Source organism: Hydractinia symbiolongicarpus, chromosome 4, assembly GCF_029227915.1.
Source record: "Hydractinia symbiolongicarpus strain clone_291-10 chromosome 4, HSymV2.1, whole genome shotgun sequence".
Lineage (NCBI taxonomy): Eukaryota > Metazoa > Cnidaria > Hydrozoa > Anthoathecata > Hydractiniidae > Hydractinia > Hydractinia symbiolongicarpus.
In genome coordinates, this window is record NC_079878.1 from 22649719 (window position 1) to 22676257 (window position 26539).

At 34.0% G+C, this 26539-nt stretch overlaps 1 protein-coding gene and 6 non-coding genes across 7 annotated transcripts; 1 reads left to right on the top strand and 6 right to left on the bottom strand.

The window, feature by feature from the left end:
• Positions 1–526: 526 nt before the first annotated feature.
• Trnap-ugg (transfer RNA proline (anticodon UGG)) lies at positions 527–598 on the bottom strand. The gene has a single exon. It is a non-coding gene; the product is annotated as a tRNA-Pro (tRNA).
• A 2716-nt stretch (positions 599–3314) lies between these two features.
• On the bottom strand, positions 3315–3386 carry Trnap-ugg (transfer RNA proline (anticodon UGG)). Its single transcript has one exon. It is a non-coding gene; the product is annotated as a tRNA-Pro (tRNA).
• A 2058-nt stretch (positions 3387–5444) lies between these two features.
• On the bottom strand, positions 5445–5516 carry Trnap-ugg (transfer RNA proline (anticodon UGG)). Its single transcript has one exon. It is a non-coding gene; the product is annotated as a tRNA-Pro (tRNA).
• Positions 5517–9735: 4219 nt separating this feature from the next.
• On the bottom strand, positions 9736–9807 carry Trnap-ugg (transfer RNA proline (anticodon UGG)). The gene has a single exon. It is a non-coding gene; the product is annotated as a tRNA-Pro (tRNA).
• Positions 9808–16025: 6218 nt separating this feature from the next.
• LOC130641882 (uncharacterized) lies at positions 16026–22193 on the top strand. The gene is made up of 2 exons (XM_057448884.1): positions 16026–16101; positions 18837–22193. Exon 2 carries the CDS (start codon positions 18860–18862, stop codon positions 21023–21025), a length of 2166 nt encoding a protein of 721 aa, XP_057304867.1. The 5' UTR covers positions 16026–16101; positions 18837–18859; the 3' UTR covers positions 21026–22193.
• Positions 16604–16675, bottom strand: Trnap-ugg (transfer RNA proline (anticodon UGG)). The gene has a single exon. It is a non-coding gene; the product is annotated as a tRNA-Pro (tRNA).
• Positions 22194–26133: 3940 nt separating the features above from the next.
• Positions 26134–26205, bottom strand: Trnap-ugg (transfer RNA proline (anticodon UGG)). The gene has a single exon. It is a non-coding gene; the product is annotated as a tRNA-Pro (tRNA).
• Positions 26206–26539: the final 334 nt, after the last annotated feature.

The following is a 26539-nucleotide window of genomic DNA, read 5'->3' on the forward strand; positions in this document are numbered from 1 at the left end:
CAAAATGCAAACAAAACTGTCTGATGAAAGTTAATTTACCGTGACTATTACATAATAAATTTAGTTCGAATAGGTTGTTTAAAATCCAGTTTATTAAATACAGAACATTTTACTTTTATTACTATTATTGCTATTGAAATTATTTACCCAGGATAGCCTCTTCAGTTCCTATTGGTATTGCTTTCCAAGAGGGTCTTGCGAAGGTGGTCCTAGTGTATTTAAAGCTCCCATCTGAGCTACGAAGGTTATGCAAGCACAGATATCGCCACAGTTTACGCATTGTTATCGTCAAACAATTATGTACGATAAGAATTATATTTCCATGTCAGAGTAAAAAAGATGAAAATTGGGGAAAAATCGTTGTTTCCATGTGCAAGAGTTTTGTTTTCAAAAGTGTTTAACATTCGAAATTGTTTTCAAAAATTGGATATCTTCTGTTAAACATTCATTGCTTTTTCTCTCACTATCCAGACGATAAGAGTGGCTTATTATTATCAGAAAAATTATCTCCAATGAAAATGTATTTGGGCTCAACCGGGATTTGAACCCGGGGCCTCTCGCACCCAAAGCGAGAATCATACCACTAGACCATTGAGCCACACTCTATAGGGTTTACTGATGTTACTTGAACAACAACATTTACCCACAATGGGCATTTGCTGTTTTAAATATCATACAGAAATACATTCAAAAATGATCACCGTCCCAGCTGCTTAAATTTCAAATTTTCTTCAGCATATACTACGCTATTTTTTAAAAAGAAGTGTTAGGAAAAGTCCTACTTCGGCATGTCATCTTCAGATGTTCGTACAACGGCTGGTAAATACAGAATTGTAAAGAATTTTAAAATTAGGCAAAGCGTTTAAGTACTGCACTGACCAACTTCAAAAACAATTTTATGAATACGTCGGGCAATTTCGAGAATTACTTCTGAGGATAGTGATAATTAACACACATGTAATAAAACGTCTTGGTGGTTTCCAGAAGAGTTTATAGGGTTTTCCTTATAAAACAATTCAGATACAGCCTTGAAATATCTCATGCTCATAACTAAATTTAAAAATGTTTTATTTTTGTTGTATTTCATCAGTACTTTGGAACCACATTTTATATTAAAATTTATGTCAACATAAAAATGATAAGCGCAGTATAACTGTGAGCTCCGTAACGTAATTGGCGTGTATTGTTGGTGTCAATTCCCTAGATAGGAGATTCTTCTGCGATTATCTCGAAAGTTTCATATTTCAAAAGTCTTTCAGTTTTGAATTTGACATAATGGACGACAACGACAATGACGGGTTTGGTGTAATGTAAATTATTTTTCTTGTAATACGACATTTATTGAAATAAAGACATATTAGGCAACTTTAATAAACGCTCCATTTTAAGACGCCCACTTCAAATAGACTTTTCTCCTAAAGTTAGAAAAATCTAAGAACGATATTCGTTTCTGTCAATTTTTTCAGTAATTGTTTAAAATTTTTGACATATTAGGGAAGCGAAGGGGGGGGGGAGAGATTAAAATATGGATTGTTTACAAAAATTATTTTTAGCGTATCGAAATTAAATGCAATAGTTTTAATCCAGGCTAAGATATACTAAGCTGTGGAGAAACAACAACCAACAAATCCAAGTTGATAGCCTAAACAGTACTTTTCTTTCTCTTGGCAAGTTAACGAAATTAAGAATGTTTTGTTGTCTGTGACGGATAATTTTGAGAATGTTTGAGAGAAAATGTCTTCTGAACTTGCAAATGTATATGAATTTTTGGCTAATTGGCACTTTAGTATTTCTTTAGGTACATTAAAAGGTAAGAGGACTTTAAGAAACAATTTAAAATGTATTAAGCAACTTTACGACGTTCCGAAGCATATGGTCTTAAATCTTTGAGAGAACATAAAAAGCTACAATGCTGGACATAATATTATTAAAAAAGGCTGATATTTGGCTATTTCTCGAACTGGCTAAATGGTATCGCTTGTCAAAACTATGCAGCCGGCAGGCTGCAAAATCTGCGCATTGGGAGATGTGTAGGCCAGGTAAATAGCGTTGAAAATGCGCTACTGGCATTTTTTGCCATGTTTGCGATTCGGAACAATCAACACTACGAACCTCTAAGGTGCTAAAATCCGGGGTAATGAGATGTGCTGACGTCAGCAAAAATTAGTATGGGTTAAGAATTTGAAACTAACCAAATAACCTAAGTCCGTTGCGATCATTAACAAGTGAACCTTGACAAGTTCGTAATGCCTTTGTCTTTTGTAGAAACAGTGTTTATAACTGCTTGTGGGACGATAAATTAAGTCTGGGGTTGTAGATCTAGTGCTAGTTTATATGATCATTTGCAAAATACGTTTTCAAATTCGCTAATGGTTAAAATATCTTGAGAAGAACACAAAGTACGTACAAGAGGCTTTTAAATTATCTTCCGAACATAACAAAACAGATAATCAAATTCAAAAAAAAAAAAATTCCTTCGATGTTCTTCAAGATTAAGTTTGCTCATCTAAATTCACAGAAAAAACTTCTAATGACACTATAAAAAAAAAGAAAAGGAAAAATAGTGACTATTTATGATTAATTGTTGTTGATATCATAAAATTACTCTTTTCATATGAAAAAATGATGGAATAAATTGTCTAAAAATTTCTTGTTTTTCAAGGACAACACTTAACAAACTAGTAACTAATCAGAGAAAAAATAGCTTTTTGCATTCTAGCTATAGCCAATAAGAGAAAGTATAGCTTTTTGCATTCTATAGCCAATGAGAGGAAAAATATAAGCTCTTTGTTTTATAGAAGTAAAAATCTTTTATCGGTAGAAAACAAAAGTATAGCATATATTTCGTATAAATTAGCCAATCAAAATACGAGAAGAACTCAACTATGGGATAAAAGTTAATTTAGCACGACTATTACATAATAAATCAAGACAGTTTGTGGTAGGTTGTTTCTTTTAAAAATTCAAGTTTATAAAATGTAGAACACTTTACACATCGTGGTCGTCATCACAAAATTGCGGACAGTAAGATTACATTCGCATGTCACAAACAAATATACGAAATTGGAGAGAAAAAAAACGTTTGATTACAAATAAAAGAGCTTTCTTATCAAAAGTTTTGTTTTGATAACATTCGAAATTATTTACTTTTTCTATTGTTCTTCACTACCCAGACTTCTGCAACCTTGATTTTATGATATTAATATGAGATATACGTCTCTTCCCTTATGTTGGGGATATTTTTCTGATATGATAAGCCACTTTATTTTATGCGTCATTTTACAATTTAGATTTAATCATATGAAAATATATTCGGGCTCAACCAGGATTTGAACCCGGGGCCTCTCGCACCCAAAGCGAGAATCATACCACTAGACCATTGAGCCACACTACATAGAAGTTGCTGATATTACTTAAACAGAAACATTTACTCACAATAGGCATTTGCTGTTTCAAATATCATACAGAAATACATTCAGAAATGATCACCCACCCAAATGCTTTAATTTCAAATCTTCTTCAGCATATGTTACGCTAATTTGTAGAAGAAAGTGTGAGAAGACCATTAAGGTCATGTTTCGACATGCTCATATCATCGTCAAGTGTTTTAATCCTAATAATATATACACAAAAGTGTTAAAATATTTTAATTACAACAGCAAGTAGATGCAAAAACTTTTCTAAGGTAATTTATAAAATAAAAAAAAGAGTAACCATCTAAAATATATGTAACAACACTCCCTCAAATAATGTAATTATCCGGTGGTTAAAATGATAATGTAACAAATGCTTTCTCGTATAATCCTTTTATTTGTTAAGATCAAGCAGTTCTTAATATAATTATTCAAGCATGGCTTTATTAGTTCCAAAATATTTTTTGCTTTAGTTTCCGGGAAAAGAAAATTTTAGTTGTGCTTCCTCTAATTTTGATAGCTTTATTGCTGTTGAATATAAACTGGACTATAATGCCCCCGTGAGGCTCTTTAATCGGATATATTGTATTGTTACCAACTTAAATATATTTAACGTTCTACCTAAGAATAAGTATTCTGATATATTTATCAGTAGAAGTGTTTAAGAAGTTCATTTTGAAAAATCTGAATCTTGTACAGTAAAAAAAAATCGTGTAATTTTTTTGCATTTACAATTACGCAGAACGCAGACTACGCAGACTTGTCAACTCATTTCACAAATTCGCTTTTCATCATATTTTAAGTCTAAGGTGTTCCCAAGACTTGTTTTCAAACTTAGTTTGCCAATTTAAGTATAATAAAGAAAATGCTACTTAATTTGAAAAAAATTACATACATTTGACAGTTAAGGGCGTCTTAAACATCTGGAAATTTTTCCTGTGATTGATAAGTTTGTCAAAAAACCTAGCACATCAATAATCTAAGTGTTGTCGCGTCGGGTCCTAAAAATTTTTTTCAGAAAATAAGTAGAGCTTGACGTTCTATAATGAGAATTCTGATATCTATAATAAAATTTCGTCATGTTTGTTATTTCTATGATAAATTGTAATTGTTCTTTTGGGAATATTTTACACATGTTATATTTCCCCTTCTAATTAATATATATTATAATTATATATATAATTAAAGAAATATTAAGGCTAGAAATTTATAATTTTTTATGAAAAATTTATAAGAAATGCATGAAGGTCTAACACACGCTAGATATGATTTGAGAGTACTTGTATTCAAGCACTTCGGCGACCAAGTTTAAAAGCAATTTTAGGTGCGTATCTTTGGTACGGCTTAATCTATTTAGGAGATTCTTCTGCGACTATCTCGAGTTTGCCACGTCTAGTCGCGTAATCGAGTTTTGTGTAATATGATTTTTGGAACTAAAGGTAAAGTTTTATGTCAAAAGTCTTTCAGTTTCAATAAACCACAAAAAATTTAAGTCCTTTTCCAATTGTTGTCCTGGCCGTAAAAGAAAGAAGGCGTACATAGAGTAATATTAGCTAATCAAAATGCAAAAAAAACCATATGATAAAAGGTAATTTGCCATGACTATTACATAATAAATTTAGTTTGTGTAGGTTGTTTCTTTTCAAAATTCAAATTATATAATACAGAACACATTACACATTGCGGTCGCTGTCAAAAAATTGTGGACAATAAGATTACATTTCCATGTCACAAACAAACAGTCGAAATTGGAAAAAAAATATTTGTTTACATGTGAGTGTGTTTTGCTTGCAAAAGTGTTTAACGTTCGAAGTTGTTTTTAGACACCTTCTGTCAAACATTCGTTACTTTTTCTTTCATTACCCAGACTCCTGAAAGTTTTGCGAGTTATATTTTACATGAAAAATATGAGATGTCGTATTTGCCTCTTTTCTTTTAGCCACATTGGACATATTTTGTCTCATAATAATAAGCTACTTTATTTTTTTGTGTTATTTTACAAATTAAATTTAATCATATGAAAATATATTCGGGCTCAACCGGGATTTGAACCCGGGGCCTCTCGCACCCAAAGCGAGAATCATACCACTAGACCATTGAGCCACACTATTTAGAAGATACTGATATTACTTAAACAAAAACATTTACTCACAATAGGCATTTGCTGTTTCAAGTATCATACAGAAATGATTTTTACAAGTGATCACCCACCCAGCTGCTTAAATTTCAAATTTTCTTCAGCATATACTACGCTATTTTGTAAAAAGAAGTGTTAGGAAAAATCCTGCTTTGTCATGTCATCTTCAGGTGTTTTTACAACAGCTGGTAAATACAAGACTGAACGAATTTTGAAATTTGAAGTAGATTCACACCTTCAACATGCAACAATATCGCGAAAAGTATAATTAGCCAGTTGTAGTTAATGAAAGAAATTATAGAGAAATAAAATATTATTGTGCTCCGCAAAGCAAGCGAAGGATAAGTCGGTATATAGTGCATTTTCATACTTTATAGTTTTTTTTTAGATTCTTTTTTTTGCTTCATTATTTAATATAGATCCGTATGTGTCTTTCTACTATTATTGGATATTTGTTACGATTAAGCAATAATAATTATTTAATAGGTGTTTGATTATTGCGCAACTCAGTTATTTTTTGCCAATAGCTAATGCCCACTGAAACATTATTGATAGTTCGAGTATCAAAATTAAATATGGTAACCTTAAATGTAAAGAAGAACAAAGCTAAAGAGGAAAACATCAAAAATGAAAAAAAAAGATGTGTAAAGAGAAAAGAACATGACATTCATCTTTGGGATTGTTTACCCAGATAAGTAAAAACAAGGTTGCAAAGCTTGCGAGAAATCTAAAATTTATAATAACATCTCCTGGAGATAAAAAAAAAGCATGAAAGTCTTAGAAAGTAGATATGTTTTGGAGGCATTTGTTGCTTTGGTAAAGTGCTTAAGTACTTCACTGACCAACTTCATAAACATTTTTATGAATTCGTCGGGCAGTTTCGAGAATTACTTCTGAGGATGGTGATAATTAACACACATGTAATAAAACGTCTTGGTGGTTTTCAGAAGAGTTTATAGGGTTTTCTTTATAGAACAATTCAAATATAGTCTTGTAATATCTCATTTTCATAACTAAATTTAAAAATGTATTTTTTTGTTGTATTTCATCAATATTTTGGAGCCACATTTTATATTAAAATTCATGTCAACATAAGAATGATAAGCGCAGTATAACCGTGAGCTGCGCAACGTAATTGACGTGTATTGTTGGTGTCAATTCCCCAGATGGGAGATTCTTCTGCGATTATCTCGAAAGTTAAGGCATATGTCAAAAGTCTTACAGTTTTGAATTTGACATAATCGACGACAACGACAATGACGGGCTTGGTGTAACGTAAATTATTCTTCTTGTAATACGACATTTATTGAAATAAAGACATATTAGGAAACTTTAATAAACGGTCCCTTTTAAGACGCCCACTTCAAATAGACTTTTCTCCTAAAGTTAGAAAAATCTAAGAACGATATTCGTTCCTGACAATTTTTTCAGCAATTTTTGACATTTTAGGGAAGCGGAGAGGGGGGGGGGGTAGATTAAAGTATGGATCGAAATTAAATGCAATAATTTTAATCCAGGCTAAGAAATACTAAGCTGCGGAGAAACAATAACCAAAAAATCCAAGTTGATAGCCTAAACAGTACTTTTCTTTCTCTTTGCAGGTCAACGAAATTAAGAATGTTTTCTTGTCTGTGAAGGATAGTTTTGAGAATCTTTGAGAGAGTGCATGGTGTTTGCAGACAGAAAATGCAAATTTTGTCCAAAGAGTCTTCTGAACTCGCAAATGTATGTGACTTTTTGGCTAATTGGCACTTTAGTATTTCTTTCAGGTAAATTAAAAGGTAAGAGGCCTTTAAGAAACAATTTAAAATGTATTAAGCAATTTTACGACGTACTGAAGCATATTGTTAGTCTGTCTTAAACCTTTGAGAGAACATAAAGAGCTGGATCATGCGTTTAAATGATCATTTGCAAAATACGTTTACAACTTCGCTAATGGTTAGAATATCTTAAAAAGAACACAAAGTACGTACAAGAGGCTTTTAAATTATCTTCCGAACATAACAAAACAGATAATCAAATTAAAAAAAACTCCTTCAATGTGCTATAAGTTTAAGCTTGCTCATCTAAATTCACAGAAAAAAACTTGACAATATAAAAAAGAGAAGAAAAATAGTGAATATTTACGATTAAATGTTGTTGATATCATAAAATTACTATATTTATATGACACAATAATGGAATAAATTATTTAAAAATTTCTTGTTTTTCAAGGACAACAATCAACAAACTAGTAGCTAACTAATCAGAGAAAAAATAGCTCTTTGCATGCTATAGCGAATCAGAGAAAGAATAGCTTTTTGCATTCTATATCCACTGAGAGGAAAAGTATAAGCTCTTTGGATTATAAAAATAAATATCTTTTATCGGTAGAAAACAAAAATATAGCATGTACTTCGTATAGATTAGCCAATCAAAATACGAGAAGAACTCAACTATGTGATAAAAGTTAATTTAGCACGACTATTACATAATAAATTAAGACAGGTTATTTCTTTCAAAAATTCAAGTTTACAAAATGCAGAACACTTTACACATCGTGGTCGTCGTCACAAAATTGCGGACAGTAAGATTACATTCGCATGTCACAAACAAATATAAAGAATTGCAGAGAAAAAAAGCGTTTGTTTACAAATACAAGAGCTTTCTTATCAAAAGTTTTGTTTTGATAACATTCGAAATTATTTACTTTTTCTATTGTTCTTTCACCACCCAGGCTTCTGCAAGCTTGATTTTATGATATTAATATGAGATATTGTATTCACGTCTCTTCTCTTATGTTGGGGATATTTTTCTGATAATGATAAGCCACTTTATTTTATGTGTCATTTTACCAATTAGATTTAGTTATATGAACATATATTCCGGCTCAACCGGAATTTGAACCCGGGGCCTCTCGCACCCAAAGCGAGAATCACACCACTAGACCATTGCGCCACACTATATAGGAGTTACTGATATTACTTAAACAAAAATATATTTCAAATATCAAATAATGTAATTACACGGCGGTGGTTAAAATGCTTTCTTGTTTAATCCTTCTATTTGCATTACTACATACGGCTTTATTAGTTCTAAAATATTTTCCGTTTCAGTTTCCGGGAAAAGAAAATTTTAGTTGTGCTTCCTCTAATTTTGATAGCTTTATTGCTGTTGAATATAAATTGGACTATATTGCCCCCGTGGGCTCTTTAATCGGATATTTTGAATTGTTACCAACTTTAATATAATTAACTTTTTACCTAAGAATAAATATTCTGATATATTTATCAGTAGATGTGTTTAAAAAGTTGATTAGGAAAATTTATATATTATAATTATATGCATAATTAAAAAAACAATAAGGCTAGAAATTTATAATTTTTTATGAGAAATTTACAAAATATGTATGAATGTCTAACAGACGCTAGATATGATTTGAGAGTACTTGTATTCAAGCACTTCGGCGACCAAGTTTAAAAGCAATTTTAGGTGCGTATTTTTGGGACGGCTTATTCTATTTAGGAGATTCTTCTGCGACTATTTCGAGTTTACCACGTCAAGTCACGTAATCCAGTTTTGTGTAATATGATTTTTGGAACTAAAAGTAAAGTTTTATGTCAAAGGTCTTTTAGTTTGAATAAACCACAGAAAATTTAAGTCCTTTTCCAATTTTTGTCCTGGCCGTAAGAGAAAGAAGGCGTACATAGAGTAAAATTAGCTAATCAAAATGCAAGAAAAACCACATGATAAAAGGTAATTTGCCATGACTATTACATAATAAATTTAGTTTATGTAGGCCGTTTGTTTTTAAAATTCTGATTAAAAAATACAAAACACTTTGCACATTGCGGTCGCCGTCAAAAAATTGTAGACAATAAGATTACATTTTCATGTCACAAACAAACAGTCGAAATCGGAAAAAACATCTTTGTTTACATAGGAATGAGTTTTGTTTTCAAAAGTGTTTAACAGTCGAAGTTGTTTTCAAAATTTATATACCTTCTGTCAAACATTGGTTACTTTTCTTTCATTACCCAGACTCCTGAAAATTTTGCGAGTCATTATTTACATGTAAAGTATATGAGATATCGTATTTGCCTCTTTTGTCTTGCCACATTGGACATAATTTGTCTCATAATAATAAGCTACTTTATTTTTATGAGTTATTTTACAAATTAGATTTGATCATATGGAAATATATTCGGGCTCAACCGGGATTTGAACCCGGGGCCTCTCGCACCCAAAGCGAGAATCATACCACTAGACCATTGAGCCACACTATTTAGAAGTTACTGATATTACTTAAACAAAAATATTTACTCACAATAGGCATTTGCTGTTTCAAATATCATACAGAAATGATTATTTGAAATGATCACCCACCCAGCTGCTTTAATTTCAAATCTTCTTCAGCATATGTTACACTAATTTGTAAAAAAAAGTGTAACAAAATTCCTAAGGACATGTTTCGGCATGCTATGTCATCTAGCTACAGGTGTGTAGCCATTCACAAATTAAGTATGCAACAATATCCCCCCAAAATAATGTAATTAGCCGGGCGTAGTTAATGACAAAAAGAAGAATTTTTATATTGCACTCTGCGAGGCAGGCGAACACTATTCAAAATAATATCGACATGTCCTTTTCTTGTCTTGTATAACAAAGACAAAAGATGATAACGTAAAAAATGTTTTTTCGTTTAATCCTTGTTCAAAAGCTTTAATATTGAATGTGGATTACTGCAACATGGCACCCCCTTTACAAAGTATTCACTAAAAATTCTTTCTTTTTGATTATTCCAAACGATTAGCTAAGTAACAATTGGTACCAGAATAGCAAAACAGGTTGAGGTATCTTGCTCTGTGCCATTACCACTTTCAACTTGCCTTGTGTCATTCATTCGCCCAACAACAGCACAATAGTCAGAAGTACAATACCAAATACGACAAATAAATTTAATCTTAGCAGCGAAATTACACTTCATTGACTGGCTGCCAGTTAGCTAGCGTGTTTTTTTTGTAGGCTTGATATTCTTAAAAAAATATGCCAGCCGCTACGTCGAATTGGTGTATCGCCAAGCGTCAATTGTAACAAAAGAAACAACAGAATTAAAATTTTAAAAATATTTATGAAATTAAAGACACTCAAAGAAGTCGTCTTTTATTAGCCATGTGAACAACTTAAAGGAACTGCAAAACAGCCTAAGAAAGATATCTATCATTGATGCTACGGTCCATCCACCTACATTCTGATTAACATTGTGTAATATAACCAGACAACTATATGTTGAAATATGTGACGCTCACTTGCTATCTTTTATTTAGTTGTGAACCGGTGGTTCTATTATTTTATGTTAGAACTGTCACGTGCATTATATTACGCACATTTTTTTTATTCTCTACGTTTTTCTGTGATCAGCTTGTTCTTTATGAGAAAAAAAGTACTCTATGAGTGAGAAACTCTGTGTGTCTGTTTTTATCAGGTTATGGGCCCAGACACTTTTTAATGTTATATCGAGTACTGAAATATTTTGTTTTGTTGAATTTGATTTTTTACGATGGCAACCGAAGACGCAACTTTCAAAATTGAGAAGCTGACTGCTGAAAATTATCATTCATGGAAATTCAACATGAAAATGTATTTAATCGGAAAAGATCTTTGGGAGATTGTAACCGGTGATGAAACCACAGAGGATGATATGCAGGAGGCTGAGAAACGTCGAATCAAGAAACGCGAGAACCAAGCGTTTGCCGCCATTTGTTTGGGAATTTCAACAAACTTACAAATTTACGTTCGCTCCACGAAATCGCCTAAGGAAGCATGGGAAAATCTTGAAAAACATTTTCAGCAAAAAACACTTTCAAAAAGGATTTTCTATCGGAGAAAATTATATTCAGCAAAGATGGCTAGAGGTCAAAATGTGACTGAACACATAAACAACATTAAGACATTGTCAGAACACCTGGAAGCGATTGATGATGCTATTGCAGAAAAGAACCTAGTTATTCTTCTTATTAGTAGTTTACCCGAAGAGTATAACTATTTAATAATGGCGCTTGAAACAATTGCTGAGGACAATCTAACCTGGGATTATGTTAGGGACAGGCTTATTCACGAAAGCGAAAAGAAAATGCCTGCTGAAGCTGAAACTTCTGGTGATGCCCTTTTTTCGTCAAAGCCCAACAACAAGAAATCCGGTAAATGTCATTACTGCAAGAAACCAGGACATTATGCTCGTGACTGTTTTAAGAAGAAAAGTGACCAGAAGAAAGAAAACGCAAATCTCGCTAACGATGATCACGATAATGAACTAGCTCTGAAATCCTCTGAAGTAAACGAGGATGAGTGGTGGATTGACTCTGGTGCTTCTTCTCACATGACCCATAATTTGAAAAGCTTAAGAGACTATTCCAGTTTTGAAACGCCTATGAAGGTAAAACTCGCCGATGATCACGTGATGAATGTTTTTGGGAAAGGAAATGTACATTTGATTATTTTGAGCAAAAATGAAAAGGTCAAAACTGTGCTACACGACGTACTTTACGTGCCGAAGATCCAAAACAAACTGTTCTCTCTATCTTACCTAACCGATAAGGGAGTCGATGTGCAGTTCAAAGGCAAGGATTGCGATATCACCAAGGAGGGGAAGCAGTATACTATTGGACATAAGTACGGTAAACTTTACAAACTTAACACGATAAAGCCACGAAACGAGGAAGCGTGCTGTATCGGGAAAACAATCAAACAGGATTCAATCGAGCTGTGGCACCAACGATACGGTCATCTGGGATACGACAATCTCAAACTCTTAAACGATAAAGAGATGGTAAATCGCTTGAATATCGATACCAAGGAAGCCGTCGATCGAATCTGCGAAGGATGTGCAATGGGGAAACAGCATCGCAAATCATTCCCAGAGACATCGCAAAGCACCACAACCAGATTGCTCGAACTGATTCACAGTGACGTGTGTGGACCGATGGATGTACCTTCAGTGGGAGGTTCCAGGTACTTTGTGACTTTTATAGACGATTTCTCAAGATACACTACTGTCTAAATGATGAAGCAAAAGTCTGAAGTGCTTGAAAAGTTTGGGCAGTTTGTAAACCTTGTTGAAAATCGCACTGGATTGAAAGTCAAACAAATACACGTGGAGAACGTAACTATAAAACGCCTTCGCTCAGATAATGGTGGTGAATACTTCTCAAAGGACTTTGACGAATTCTGCAACAATCGAGGAATTCAACGTGAACCGACCATTCCATACTCTCCACAACAAAACGGAGTTGCTGAACATATGAACCGCACCCTACTGGAAACTGCACGATCAATGCTCCATCACACAAAGTAACCCCTTAAACTATGGGCTGAAGCTGTATCTACCGCATCCTACACACGGAACCGAAGTCCTACTGCTGCACTGAAGGGAGCAACGCCTTATGAACTTTGGCACGGTAAAAAGCCTGAAGTTAGTGGCCTGAAAGTGTTTGGCTGCAAAACGTACGTGCATATTCCTGAATCAAAACGTAATGGAAAACTTGGATACCCTGCGAACGAAAACGGGTACAAACTGTACAATCCTGAAACGAGACAGATGCTTCGAAGTCGTGATGTCATCTTCGTAGAGAACGCTTTTGACATCGAAAAATCGGACAACGTAACTCACGAATTTTTCACTAGAACATTCAGAAAGCTGAGGCAGAAGCTGAGGCAGAAGCTGAAACGGAACAACCAGGAAACAACATCGGTGAACCGCAAGTCGCTGTCGAAGAAGATGCCAGACCACAACGAGCAAGGAGACCACCTGACAGACTGAACGTTCTGACAGGTAATTGGTGGAACCTGATGGAGGCGGCATCGGTCGCAGCTATGGACACCGAGGAGGCAACGACCATTGAAGAAGCTTTAAGCGGTGTGAGCTCAAAGCTATGGTCTGAAGCACTTCGTAATGAATTTGATTCGCTGAAACAGAACCAAACCTGGGACTTGGTTGACTTACCCCCCGGTAAGAACATTGTTGGCAGTAAATGGGTCTTTAAGCACAAACGTGATGCTAAAGGCGAGATCACCCGGTGTAAAGCTCGTCTTGTTGCACAGGGATACTCTCAAAAACCCGGTGTCGACTATGACGAAGTTTTCTCACCTGTCGCAAAGTATAGTTCTATTCGTACTGTACTAGCCTTTGCCAATCAACTTGATTTAAACCTCCACCAAATGGATGTTAAAACAGCATTCCTTAATGGAGATCTCGAGGAAGAGATTTTCGTTAAGCAACCGGAAGGCTTCATCGACAAGAAACATCCGAACAAGGTTTGTCGATTGCGAAAGAGTCTCTATGGCTTGAAACAGTCTGCACGGTGCTGGAACAAAACCATCGACGAATACCTCAAGGAATCAGGATACATACAAAACGATGCTGACCCTTGCATCTATCTCAAACAATTCATCAAAAACGGACAGGAAGTTATCCTCCTTATTGCTGTATACGTCGACGACCTGCTGATTGCATCAAACAACGACAAAGAACTCCTCTCCGAAAAGAAACAGATAGGTGAACGTTTCGAAATGGGTGACGAAGGGGAAATTCACTACATTCTTGGGATGGCCGTCAAACGAAACCGTAAGGATGGGGTACTTACAATCGACCAACACGCGTTCTTATCATCTGTGCTGAAACGATTTGGAATGGAAGATTGCAGGCCAGTAGCTACTCCACTCGAACCCAACACAAAGTTCAAAAAGCTGAGAGATGACGAAGAACCAGTCAATCTGAAAGAATACCAATCTGTCATTGGATGCCTGACGTACGCATCGATTGGGACCAGACCAGACTTGTCCGCTGCAGTGGGAGTGCTTAGTCAACACATGTCGAAACCTGGAAAGCAACATTGGGTTGGTGTTAAACGAGTTCTCTGATACGTTAAAGGAACCATCGACTATGGTTTGGTGTACATGGGGAGTAAAGCTTACGAAACGATGAACTGTTTACGTGGCTTCGCCGACGCTGATTGGGCTGGAGATGTGGTAACACGAAAATCGACTTCCGGTTACGTATTCCAAATCGGAAATTCCACGATTTCATGGAAATCGAAACGTCAGTCAATCGTTGCACTTTCTTCGACCGAAGCTGAATACGTTTCATTATGCAGTGCAACACAAGAGGCAGTATGGTTGCAAGTCCTGCTTGATGGTATGGGGTTCAAACAGGCAAATGCTACTACGATTTTTGAAGACAACCAAGGTGCAATCGCTCTTGCGAAAAACCCCGCACATCACTCACGAACAAAACACATTGACATCAAGTACTATTACATACGCGACGCTGTCTCGACCAAGGAGATTAAGCTGAAATACTGTCCAACACAGGAAATGATTGCCGATTTATTGACAAAGGGACTCCCTCGACCACAGTTCGAGAAGCTTCGCTTAGAACTTGGAGTGACCAAGATACATTGAATTTGACATTGACGAAATGACTATCGTGACGGAGTGACCGTCAAGTGGGAGTGTTGAAATATGTGACGCTCACTTGCTATCTTTTATTTAGTTGTGAACCGGTGGTTCTATTATTTTATGTTAGAACTGTCACGTGCATTATATTACGCACATTTTTTTTATTCTCTACGTTTTTCTGTGATCATCTTGCTATACCAAATAGCCTTGAAGGCGCTACAAAACAAGGTGTTGATTTTTGACTTTAGTGACGAACACGAAAGTGGAGCTGATGGCGGGGGAAGAGTTTACGAACAATGAGGACCAAAGCAACATCTTAAATCATCTTAAGTATCATGTTAACGCTAATATAACTGAAAACCATAGAAAATTACCTTACAAATATTCAAAGTTGTTTTGTAAAAGAACCTTTGAATTTTTTTGACCTAGCAAGCCAGCTTTTTTTCACAATTATGCACAATTTATCAGAAAACTTGATTTAGATCATGGTAAGTACTTTATGTTGAATAAATTATAGATATAAAAAATTTGTAAGGTACTTTTCTTTCTATTTTAGTTTTTTTTCTTATTGCTTATACACTTCTCCCCGCCATCAGTGCGACTTTCGTGTAAGTCACTAAAACAGTATTCGTAGCTACTGCTTGAAATGATGGAGTTTTTTTTATAGTCGACTCCTGTATTTGGTGCAAAGATCCATGTCGATTATAATGAAGATCCGGCTTTAACAGCGCACATTTTTATTTTTGGCAATAAATTACTTTTCCTTCGTCGCATAGCTACGTATTCATTGAACATTGTTCTATTGTCCATTCTTGTAGGTTAAGTAGCGTGCAAACAAATTTGAAGAAGATTCATGAGTTTTTCATGCATAACACTCACCCTGATGGTTTTTATAAAAGAGCACGTGTTAACGTTATTAATAAAGCGAAGGAAATGACACTGGTGCGGAGTGTAGCATTCTTGCGCTATAATTGTTTTGTTTATAAATCTTTTTGTGTTTATATATGCTATTTGATTAACGCGCAGGTATATCTACAATCGTAAGAATAAAACTTTTATAAAACTTGTTTCGTCTTTGTAAACTGTTGATCATATGTAAATGGAGTAATTTGAAAGGTAAAATAACAACTTATTAATAAATTCAGAACTCGATGCAACATCTTAGCGTAAGGCGTAGTGCTCTATAGTTATGGTAGTTTTGTCTAATTGCATTGGCTGTTTGAATATGCTATTTATATTGTCTAAAAATGATATATGACTGGGATTAATTGTCTCTTTAATAATAGTCGTTGTCTCTCTGTCGGTAAAATTAGGTCGTGCTAAACCGCGCACGAAATCTTCAAGTTGCAAATAGCAAATATGTTATATTCTTATTGAGTTTTGTACGACCGACGAATTCCCGTCGATTGTCAATGGGCTAACGACTAGTCACTTTTATAAAACCTGCACTTTGCCTGTCTGCCTGCGAGAAAAAACAATTCGTGCTACAAACTCACAAAATAGAAAATGCAATATATATTTTATCAAATTTATAGCTACAGGCGAAATTTCGTGGATTTCTTCACGATCTTAGGACTGCTTTCTTTTTTAAAAAAAAATGTGTATATCACAAACCATTGGGCTCAACCGGGATTTGAACCCGGGGCCTCTCGCACCCAAAGCGAGAATCATACCACTAGACCATTGAGCCACACTTATAACGTGCCACTAATATTACTTATAAAAAATATCTTACTTATAGTAGGTATATTTTTGACCAAATATACGCTTGATCGCTTATCATTCAAATTTGTTTTGTTTTAACGCAGCCGATCAAATTATTTTCGGCATTATCAACTCACCTTGTGCAATAGTTAATAAAGCAGAAAATTTGCAGAAGGCAGGGTTGCGCAGACGAGATAAATGTTAGCGTAATTTTTCGCAAACTACTCGAAGTAGCTTTTACCGGATCTTTTACAATATGTTAACGTTCTCCGAAGTTACTTTACGATCTTTTTTTCGAATTGCGGTCGTACGACTCGAAATAAAATAAACAGTAAAAATAATGTCATAACGCTATGATGGACATGTTAAGAACACTAAGTGGAAGTACTTAAATTCTAAACAACCTTAACATTCTAAAACATTAAGCTATAATCTTTCATATACACTATTTACCCTTTTTAACAAATTGCCACTTAAGAATCGCATTGTAAAGAATAAACAACGTTTTGGTGGTAAAGTCCACCCATAGCACTCCACATTTATATGTCTTCAGAACTTTGACGCGCATTGACTATTTTTAATTGAAGTTAGCAGAAGTAAATTATACATCTCATTAAAATTATCCAAAGACTATTTAATTGGTTTTGTATTAGGAATACGTAAATGATTTCAAAAGTCAAAAGTGTTTGTTGAGAAATTGGACCTTGCCAAAAAATAAAATAAAATAGACTTTAGCTACTAAATTAGATCTTTTACTAGCTATGTACAAACCAAAGCTAAAGGAGAGGAGTTTAGAATTTATAGCATAAAGAAAATCTTGTTCATTCTGTCTGTTGGTTTATTTTCGTACGTATCCATATTATCCACATGGCCGGTGCTGAACATCAAAGGAACACAGAAACCACAAAAGTTATATCATAAGAGGTTTATAATTGCTCTTAGTCAGAGTTGAAGTATCTGCCGTTTGGACAATAGAAAGTAATTGATAAAAAACTGCAATTTGGATGGTGTTCTCGCATGAAAAAAGTTGTTCTTAAAACTAGAATGTTTTGAGAAGAAAACGAAAGATGTAAAAGTTTGATGTTTTAGATTTGATTCTTAGTGTTTTATTTATTGTTATCTTTACTCAATTCTCTATTTACTTGTTATTTCGTTGTTTACTACTTTATTCATACATCAGTTCATATAAATAGCAACATTCCTGACCTTTCATTTTATTTCTTTTCCAGAATCTTATTTTTTTCGTGTCAGTTCGTATCATTTTTAATGGGCTACCGACTGGTAACCTTGTGTTAGAGCGTTCCACTTTCAAGAGGCTTGTTGATAGGTCATATTTGACCAATCAACAAGCCTCTTGAAAGTGGATGTCAAATCCTATGATTCCATTAATCCAAACAGAAAGATGGAGCGAAATATTTGAATGTTTTTGACAAAGATGAAGGATGTACTAATGTTTAACTTTTAAATCTTTGAATAAAAATGCATTAATGAACATTAAAGAAAGCACTGTATGAATATGAAAAAATGACAGAAAAGCTTTACTATGAAGCACAGCTAAAGTTTACTGTTGTTAAAGGCTCTATAATGACAAAAAATAAATAAACAACATTTGGTTGAAAGAACAAAAAAAGGTTTAGTTATGTTTTTCTTAACAATAATTCTTTCGCTTTCTTATCTTTGTCGTTGCTTTGAATGCAGAGTAGTATTTCCAAAGCAACTGGCTCTTCCCAATCTGCAAAGATATCGTATCTATCACATACATTTTTGCGCTATTTCTTTAATAGCTACCTTGAAGTCTTTCTAAAAAATTATTTGTTGTTGTTGTTTGTTTAATCATGTGTAACTAAGTATTGTCTGCACACAGTCATATATAAAGTCTCTCTTGAATGAACACGCATATTAATTAGTGCGAAATTGACATGTACATGCAAATGATATAGAGTGATTAATCAGTCCTCCATTGTTGATGTTTTTTTCAGCGTAATACGCAATGAAACTATTATGTTTTTAAAAAGGATACCCGTAGGAGAGCTGCTTTGCTTTGATTCACTGTGACAATAAAAACGTTTATAAATTGACTCGACAATGAGTTATTAATTGTTAGGACAAACTTTCACATTTTATTATCTTGTCTTTTGATGTTATAGATGAGATGAAATGAGAAAACAAGATGTCTTTCCGCCGTCAAAATTTGTGGCCGAATTCGACAACAAAGACAGAAGATGCTGTATATACAATAGTGCTCCATCCTGATGTTATTTTGTTTAAAGCTGGTGGCAAAATACAGGGTGATGTGTATATTTGCTTTAAAGACACTAAGGAGAAGATCAGCTTCGACGTTTTAAAAATATACATCAAACAGAATGTGAATTTACCTGAGGGGACTAGTTCTAAGAAAAATGTGACGTCAAAGGTACTTGATGAACAAATTTTGGTTGATCGAGGCAAAAGTAGAGACGATTACGACCTTTACATCAAAGAAATCAACAATTCAAACGAAATAAGAGTCCCATTTGAGTTCTATTTGCCTAAAGATATCGCTGCCTCGTTTAACTCGAAACAGCTAACGACGTGTTATGAGTTAAGGGCGGAAATCACGGAATTGCATCTTTGTGGAGATATTTGTGATATGAGTACGAACCAGCCAATTGAAATCAAGGAATTCTTAAGTGAAAATTTCGGGGACAAACTTCCATCTGCGCAGGTTCAGCAGACGTTAAATTCTCGATTAGTCACTTTTTCTGCCAACACAAATAAAGCAGTCTATCACACTGATGATGAAATGAAAATAGATATTTTGCTCGATGTCCCAAATTTGATTGAAGTGATGGTGCAGTTCGAAATAGTTCAGATGATCGAGTTAAAACAACATTCGCAATGGGAGACTATTACTAACAAACTAAGAGAAACTTATCCAAATGATAAGTATGAAATAATCAAGGCTTCGCAGGTGATGTTTTTAGAAAATTCCGTTTTTAGTTCCCAACCATCTGTGTATCATAGTGATTTTATACAAGTAACTTACGCAGTCAGGATCACAGCATATATTTATAATGACCAAATAGAAATTGAGATTCCAATAATGATAGAACGGGAACATGCTCTTGGAAATTTATATCAAAAAGCTGTTTCCACAGCTAATCTGCCATTATTACCATTAAGCGTAACGGTTAACGAGCTTAAATCAGATGGCTTGCAGTCGTATATCCCACTGAAACAAAGTTATGAAAATCGGAGACTATCAGTACGAAAAGGGAATTTGGATGGATTGAACGCCATTTTAACTATCGTTTCAGAGTCGTATAAACCGTACACGAAAGAGGATAAAATCAAAGGTTATGTTTATCTAAAGATTAAAGACTATGAAAAAGATTTGGAATTTAGTAATTTACTTATTATCTTAGTAGGGGTAAAGAAAAATAAAAATGGTAGCACGTTGCGTTCAAGAAATGGCGAAATGTTCTTGTACCAACGAAAAGTCTTGAAAGGCGATAAAAATGAGAATGTTTCTTTGATAAAATTATCAGGTAAATCAGGCCTATTAGTTGTTGAGTTTGAGTTTGATCTGAGTACTGTTGCCAAACACCTACCCCCGTCTTTTAATTCTAATGACGTCAGCATTTCGTATGAGTTAAAAGCCGACGTATTTAACCTATCCATCGGAAAATCAAAAGCATCAATGTACACTACTTTGCCGATTATAATCAAAGAGGATAGAAGCAAAATGGAGATTGATGTTTCCGGTCTTCGAAGCCTGTTAAAGCTTAACGGGAAAGAAATCTCTATCTTTTTAAGTACCGATAAATCGATTTATCAACATAATGACGTCATTCAAGCTAGAATTAATATTGACAACAAATCTAAGAAACAACTGGCTGTAAAAGTTCAACTTATTCAAGTTATAGAAAATGTGGGTTTAAGCCGAGTTGTCAAGGAAACTGTAGTTTCCAATCCTATTATTTTGTTAATTCTTCCAAGAAGTAAACTATTGTCCACTGAAGCAATATCGTTAAAAAATTCTGTCTTCCACTACCAACCTACTCTTTCACAGTACGACAACATGCAAGTAAGTTACAGGATAACAGTTGAAGTCCCACTGTTGAATGTAACGGGCACAAAAGATGGTGTGCCTATAAAAATAATTCGGAGGTATGGTCACGCAGTTAAAGAGTTAACAAGAGAAGGTTACCCATTACTTCCTATCACTTTGGAATATTATGGCCGGGAGAGAGAGCGCCTACCAACTTTCTTAACTGAATATTCAAATAGAGGTATAGTGAAGGTCATGAACAGTTCAACTTGTGTGGACCGATGGAAAGGATGGAAGGTGAAATAATTCTAATTTATTGCAGAAGTATCGTATCACGTTAACGCGATTTGAAACTGAACCAAGACGAAAGCTAAAGTTTCTGTCTTTTGACATGATTTGTTTAGCAGGTAAAAACATTGGGAAAAGAACATAACGATTACATGGTAATTCGTAATTATCAACAAAAGAAGATATTTAGTATTAATGAATTCCACCATTGATTTTCCATATTGGATTGTATTTCATTTTTTGAACATAACGTGAAGTGTGTGTTTAAGAGCAATTTTTAGAAATAATAATCGCAGCTGAGTGAGCTTTACAGAAACAAAAACTACCAACAATTTGAGATTAGATTAATATTTCCTACATAACTTTTCCTATTCATAGTTAGAAACAAGAGATCTGTAAATGTAATGTTCGGAGAGGCTTTGATACGCTAGAAATTACTACTTTTGTACACTGTAACTGAAAGTTTGTGAACAGCAAAATTTCTAGTGTTTTTTTTTTATGTTTAAAAAACTAGTTTTCCTACAATTTTTCATAAAAAAAAAACACTAAACTGAATAAACAGCTTTTTGGACCTGTCAATGCTTCTAGTGATTTTGTGAAATAGCACCGATATGTGCTGACGTAAGCATGCCTCGCTTTTCCAAAATTTTAGGCCTTTTCAAGTCACACTGTAGATGTTTCGTATTCCGAACGAGCAACGTGCGCATCTTAAAAGTTGTTTACCTGGCTTTCGCATGTGTCAAAATAGTAATAGAGAATTGATGCGAGTTTCGAATTTAGGGAATTTGAAAAAATGCCGTTTTTTTCACATTTTTACCGAGGATTGTAGTTTTTCAAAAGAAGTATTAAATAAGTCATGTTGTTTTTAAATTTGAATATTTTTTTAACAATGACATGGAAAGTCAAAAAGGTTGGAATAAAATAACTCACTAAAGAATGGAGACGTAACTTGAAAAATATCAGATAGACACAATTTTTTCTGTATAAAAATAAAGACTCTAAACTTAACGTCAACAATATACAACAGCTACAAAAAGAATTTTTTTGCCTTTTGTTTTTACATTACTTACTTTTACATTACTTTACATTTCGTTTCTTTGTTTTTGTTTTTGTTTTTGTTTTTATTGTTCAGTTTATTGAATTAAAAATGATATTAATTGTGTATTGTAAATAATAGAAATATGATTTGTATCAACAATTATTTCTTTTTCATAAACACGTAGTAACAATCACGAACCTAAACCACGTCTGTATCGCGCGGAAATTAAAAATTGGCTGACCATTTGGAAAACTAAAGAAAGCTGGGTACTAATCATAAACTTACTGCGTATAATCGTCCTCTTTTTCACCTGTACTGACATGCTTTTTGACTTTTAAATTTGGCATTCCCAACAAAGATCTTATTTTTAGCATTAGATTATTCCTAAGTACCTACAACCAGTGATGATAATTGGCCAAAACTAGTTTTGGGGCATTTTTTAATGTTAGCCAGCACACTAAAGCCCATAGGGTGCGAAAATACAACTTCTGTAAATGCGTAGGCTTTCTTAGAATTACGATATGATCCACATCAGGTCCCACTAATTACCGAAATATCGGGGAAAAGGCGTCATGGTAAAGTGAGCAAAAATTTGAGTTTGGATTTAACCAATTATCCTAAGCCCTAACTTCGCTGTGAACATTGACAAATAAACGTTAACGAGTTCAAATTGTGCAACATAGAAATAGTTTCAATTACTCCGTGTAAGAAGGACTTACTGCATGAGATTATAGCAATAGAAAATGTGTTTGGAATGCTGAAATATGGTAAAAAGGCAATTTTGAAGATTGGTAGAAAGAAATATACAGTCCCACTGGTCGTCTTAACTTGCTAAAAACCAATCAATGTTTAACGAAGCATATATTTTCTTCTTTTAAAATAATGTCCAATCTGTCCATTCTGTCCATCGGTTGTATAAGGTAGACATAAAGCTAGATTACGGTGTACAGGTAAGTCAGGACGACATTTCATCCTGTTTTACTGTTTCCCGCCTCCCTTCACAAATTTTCATTAATTTAAATGCAAGATTGCTAGCCGTGATTGCGTTTTCAGCGGGATGGAATTTCTTTATGTAACAGCTTCATCAAGCTAGCCTGGGCGGAATGCAGCATCCACGCATGCGCATTTTTCGGATCGTTTTTGAAAAACTTTAACTAAAATATGGCGAAAAAAGTAGGTTTATGAAATATATTTTGGGATATATCTAAAAAATGATATAAGCAATACGTCAATTTAATTTTTCCGTACATCATTTTTGTTGTAAACAATTACATAATTCTTAGGAGCAAATTAAAAAACTTTATGTTACTTTGATAATTCAGTTTAAAAACATAATACATTCTCCGTCTTTCACCAAACGGGTGCCTATTCTTAAAAAAATGGTATTTGAAGCCCTTTTTTGTTAAAAAAACTTTTTCTCTGTTGTCTTTTACTTGTCAATACATTCAAGAAAATTTATTTTGAGCAAAAAAAAAGCTTTTATTTGTTTAAAGGTAAGCTTCAGAAAAACAAAAAAACATGAATAATTGTCATCAGATTTGTTTTCGATATCGGAAATCAACAGGGAAGTCTTTAATCATAAAACTGACCTTAACAGATTTTTTCTGATAGAAGAAGAGAACGCTTTCAGATGTCAGAGTTTCTGTAAATAGAGTTTTTAATGACTTCATACTATTTAACTATATTTATTCTTTATTACAACTAAAAAAAACTTAAAACATGCAAACCAATGTCTTAGCAGAGGCACAAAGAAAGCGAGCAGCTTTGGTCACATGGGCCAGGATAGTCAACTCTTTGTCGCGAGGTAAAGATAAGCTTTTGGATATAAGTTTTGTTGTTGTGGCGAAGCCTTTCGTCAATTTTGTAACATGATAAAAATTAGACAGCATTTTAGAAACAGGAATCACACTTGCTTGTATAATGCCTTTGATCACCCCATAGATTGCAAAAAGATGGATGTCGACAGGATAGTTATTGTAAGATTTTGCAGAATCCTTAAAGAAGAACTAGGAAAAACCAATGCAACCTAAGCGTAAAGAATGCACTGGATAAAAGATTTCTAATAATATTTTTTGAAATCGTTTAAGGATTAAACAGGAAGCATTATGTTAACAGAAAGAACATTTTAATGTAAGCAACACAAGATTTTTTGAACTAGAATTAGTTTTTGGGAGTCCGGTGGTCCAAATCATGATGCTGTATGGTTGCAATCAATTAATCTCGCCTTCACTGATCAACGATTCGTGTATGTGAAAAAGTAAAAGCAAATATCTGGTCTGATCCCACCGATAGTTCGTTTGTGAAAGCCAGTAAATAACCAAGTCCATTTACATTGGATGTGATTCTATCCTTAGGTTGCCATTTTACAGGGTTAGAAATTAAAGGAGCAACAGCGTGGTGGTTGTCCTTTTTTTAAATTTAATAATTTTGACCAAACAGAAAGATGTTTATCAACAAAAAAATTATCTCCAGGATAAGTTATTTTATATTCTTAAGCATATTCCACTTGATCCACAGACAAAAAAAGAAAGAAAACTGCCAATATTTTTATCAATACTGCGATGCTATTTATGCTTGAAGAAATATCTGAGGCCTTGCTAGTAAAACCAACATCTAGCCGTTTCAAACCCAGCCTTGCTGCACAGCTGACTAAACTGTGCCGCACGCCTCTGCACTTCTCGACTGTGTAAAACCAAATACCCAGACATATGGGTACTGCCATTTATTTGTACCTAACAAAGTTCAACTATACCTCTTGAGTATCAGAACCTAGGCATTCTAAATGAGGGTGATAGGTTTTTTGTAAAGAAAATTATAGAAAATAATAATAGCCAGGCATTTTCTTGGAAAAATTTATTTTAATAATTCTTTTAAAAGCTAAGAGAACTAAAGTAAATATAATCACTCTTTTATGGTGGATTTTCACTCAGAAATAAGGTAGACCGGATTGCAATAGAACGGAACAAGAACAATACTTTCTAAATTTGATTAGCAATTCTGTTGATCATTCTTCAGTTATCATTTCAGTTTAGAACGGAAAAGAAAATTTTATGAACCAATCAGGGTCCAGAAATTACAGATATACAATCTGATCCATTCCATTCGTGAAGCACAGAATAATTCTTAATTCTCTTGTTTATCTTTATATTTATTTTCTTTCACAATCAAGCATCCGTTGTCTTAAACTCATTCAAGTAAATAATTAACCTAAAAAAATTTTAAACGATCTGCTTAAAACAATGACTGATTACTATCATAAATCAGAGAGTAGTATTTTTTTTCCTCTATTTTACTACTGAACCGGTAAAAAGCATTGTAATAAAGTTGGTAAGCATCAGGGCAAAGCCAAAAGGACAGTCTACTGTCAATTTTATGAGGATTTGTCTGCTTTTCTTGAGCATTACTTCCGTTTTCACATCAAAAACTGTTTGTTTGAGAGAAAAAAAAAATCAAACTTAACAAACAGAGAGAAATTAAATTACTACTATAGAAATGTAAGAAAATATGTACAGTCGACCCTCGATATCTCGAATACCTGTGATCTCGAACTTTCGCTGTCTCGAACTTTTTTCCGGTCTGCATTCTCTTGTAAGCAAAATAACGTTCTATATCTCGAACTCCGTTTTCGCAAACTTTTGCTTTGTCGGACAATTTTTTCAGTCCCTCTAGCTCATTTCATCACGTTATCTAGAAATTTCCCTTATTTTTCGAACAAAAGCATTCGATCATATAAAAAGTTCAATTGATACATAAAAGAACTTTCAAATATTTGCAGTTTGGGATTTTTGAAATTTATTTCAAAAATAGATACCAAGCGGAAGCTTATGCTAAAAACGTTGGCTGAGAAATTCGTCTTTTTTCGGCTCCCCATCTTTGGGTATTTCGCTATCTTGAACTTTAAAGACCTTCGACGCTCGAAGGTCTTTAAAGTTCTCAACTATCCGTTATCTCAAGCTTTTGATATCTTCAACTTTTTCGGTCATCTGAGAGTGTGAAATATATTTTGACTTTGCGGTGAAAACATATCTTCTTGTATCGACTGTTGATAAAAAATGTTTATAAAATGCGAAATTTTGAAAACAATTTTGGGCTCAACCGGGATTTGAACCCGGGGCCTCTCGCACCCAAAGCGAGAATCATACCACTAGACCATTGAGCCACAATTATCTAGTGCTATTGCTGTTACTTACAAAAAAATTCTTTACTCATAATGGGTACAAGCATTTTTGTTAATCGAATACGCTTGATCGCTTATCATTCAGAATTTTTTTCAATTAAACTTAGGCTATTAACTCACTTAAGGCATTAACACTCCGTCTTGTTCGCCCTGCGCTTAAATGCCTGCAACGTTACTAGGTTACTGCTACAGATTGACTACCGCCCCATACTTGGACATTGCGTTATCTGTTTTAATGGGTTATTATACCTATTTGAATAAGTATGCTGGGATTTGTAACAATGCAAATGGAATTTAAATTCAACATTTGCGATTT

Bases quoted from the DNA above. Each gene is read 5' to 3' on its own strand.
- LOC130641882 (XM_057448884.1), top strand. From the start codon at position 18,860: ATGTCTTTCCGCCGTCAAAATTTGTGGCCGAATTCGACAACAAAGACA.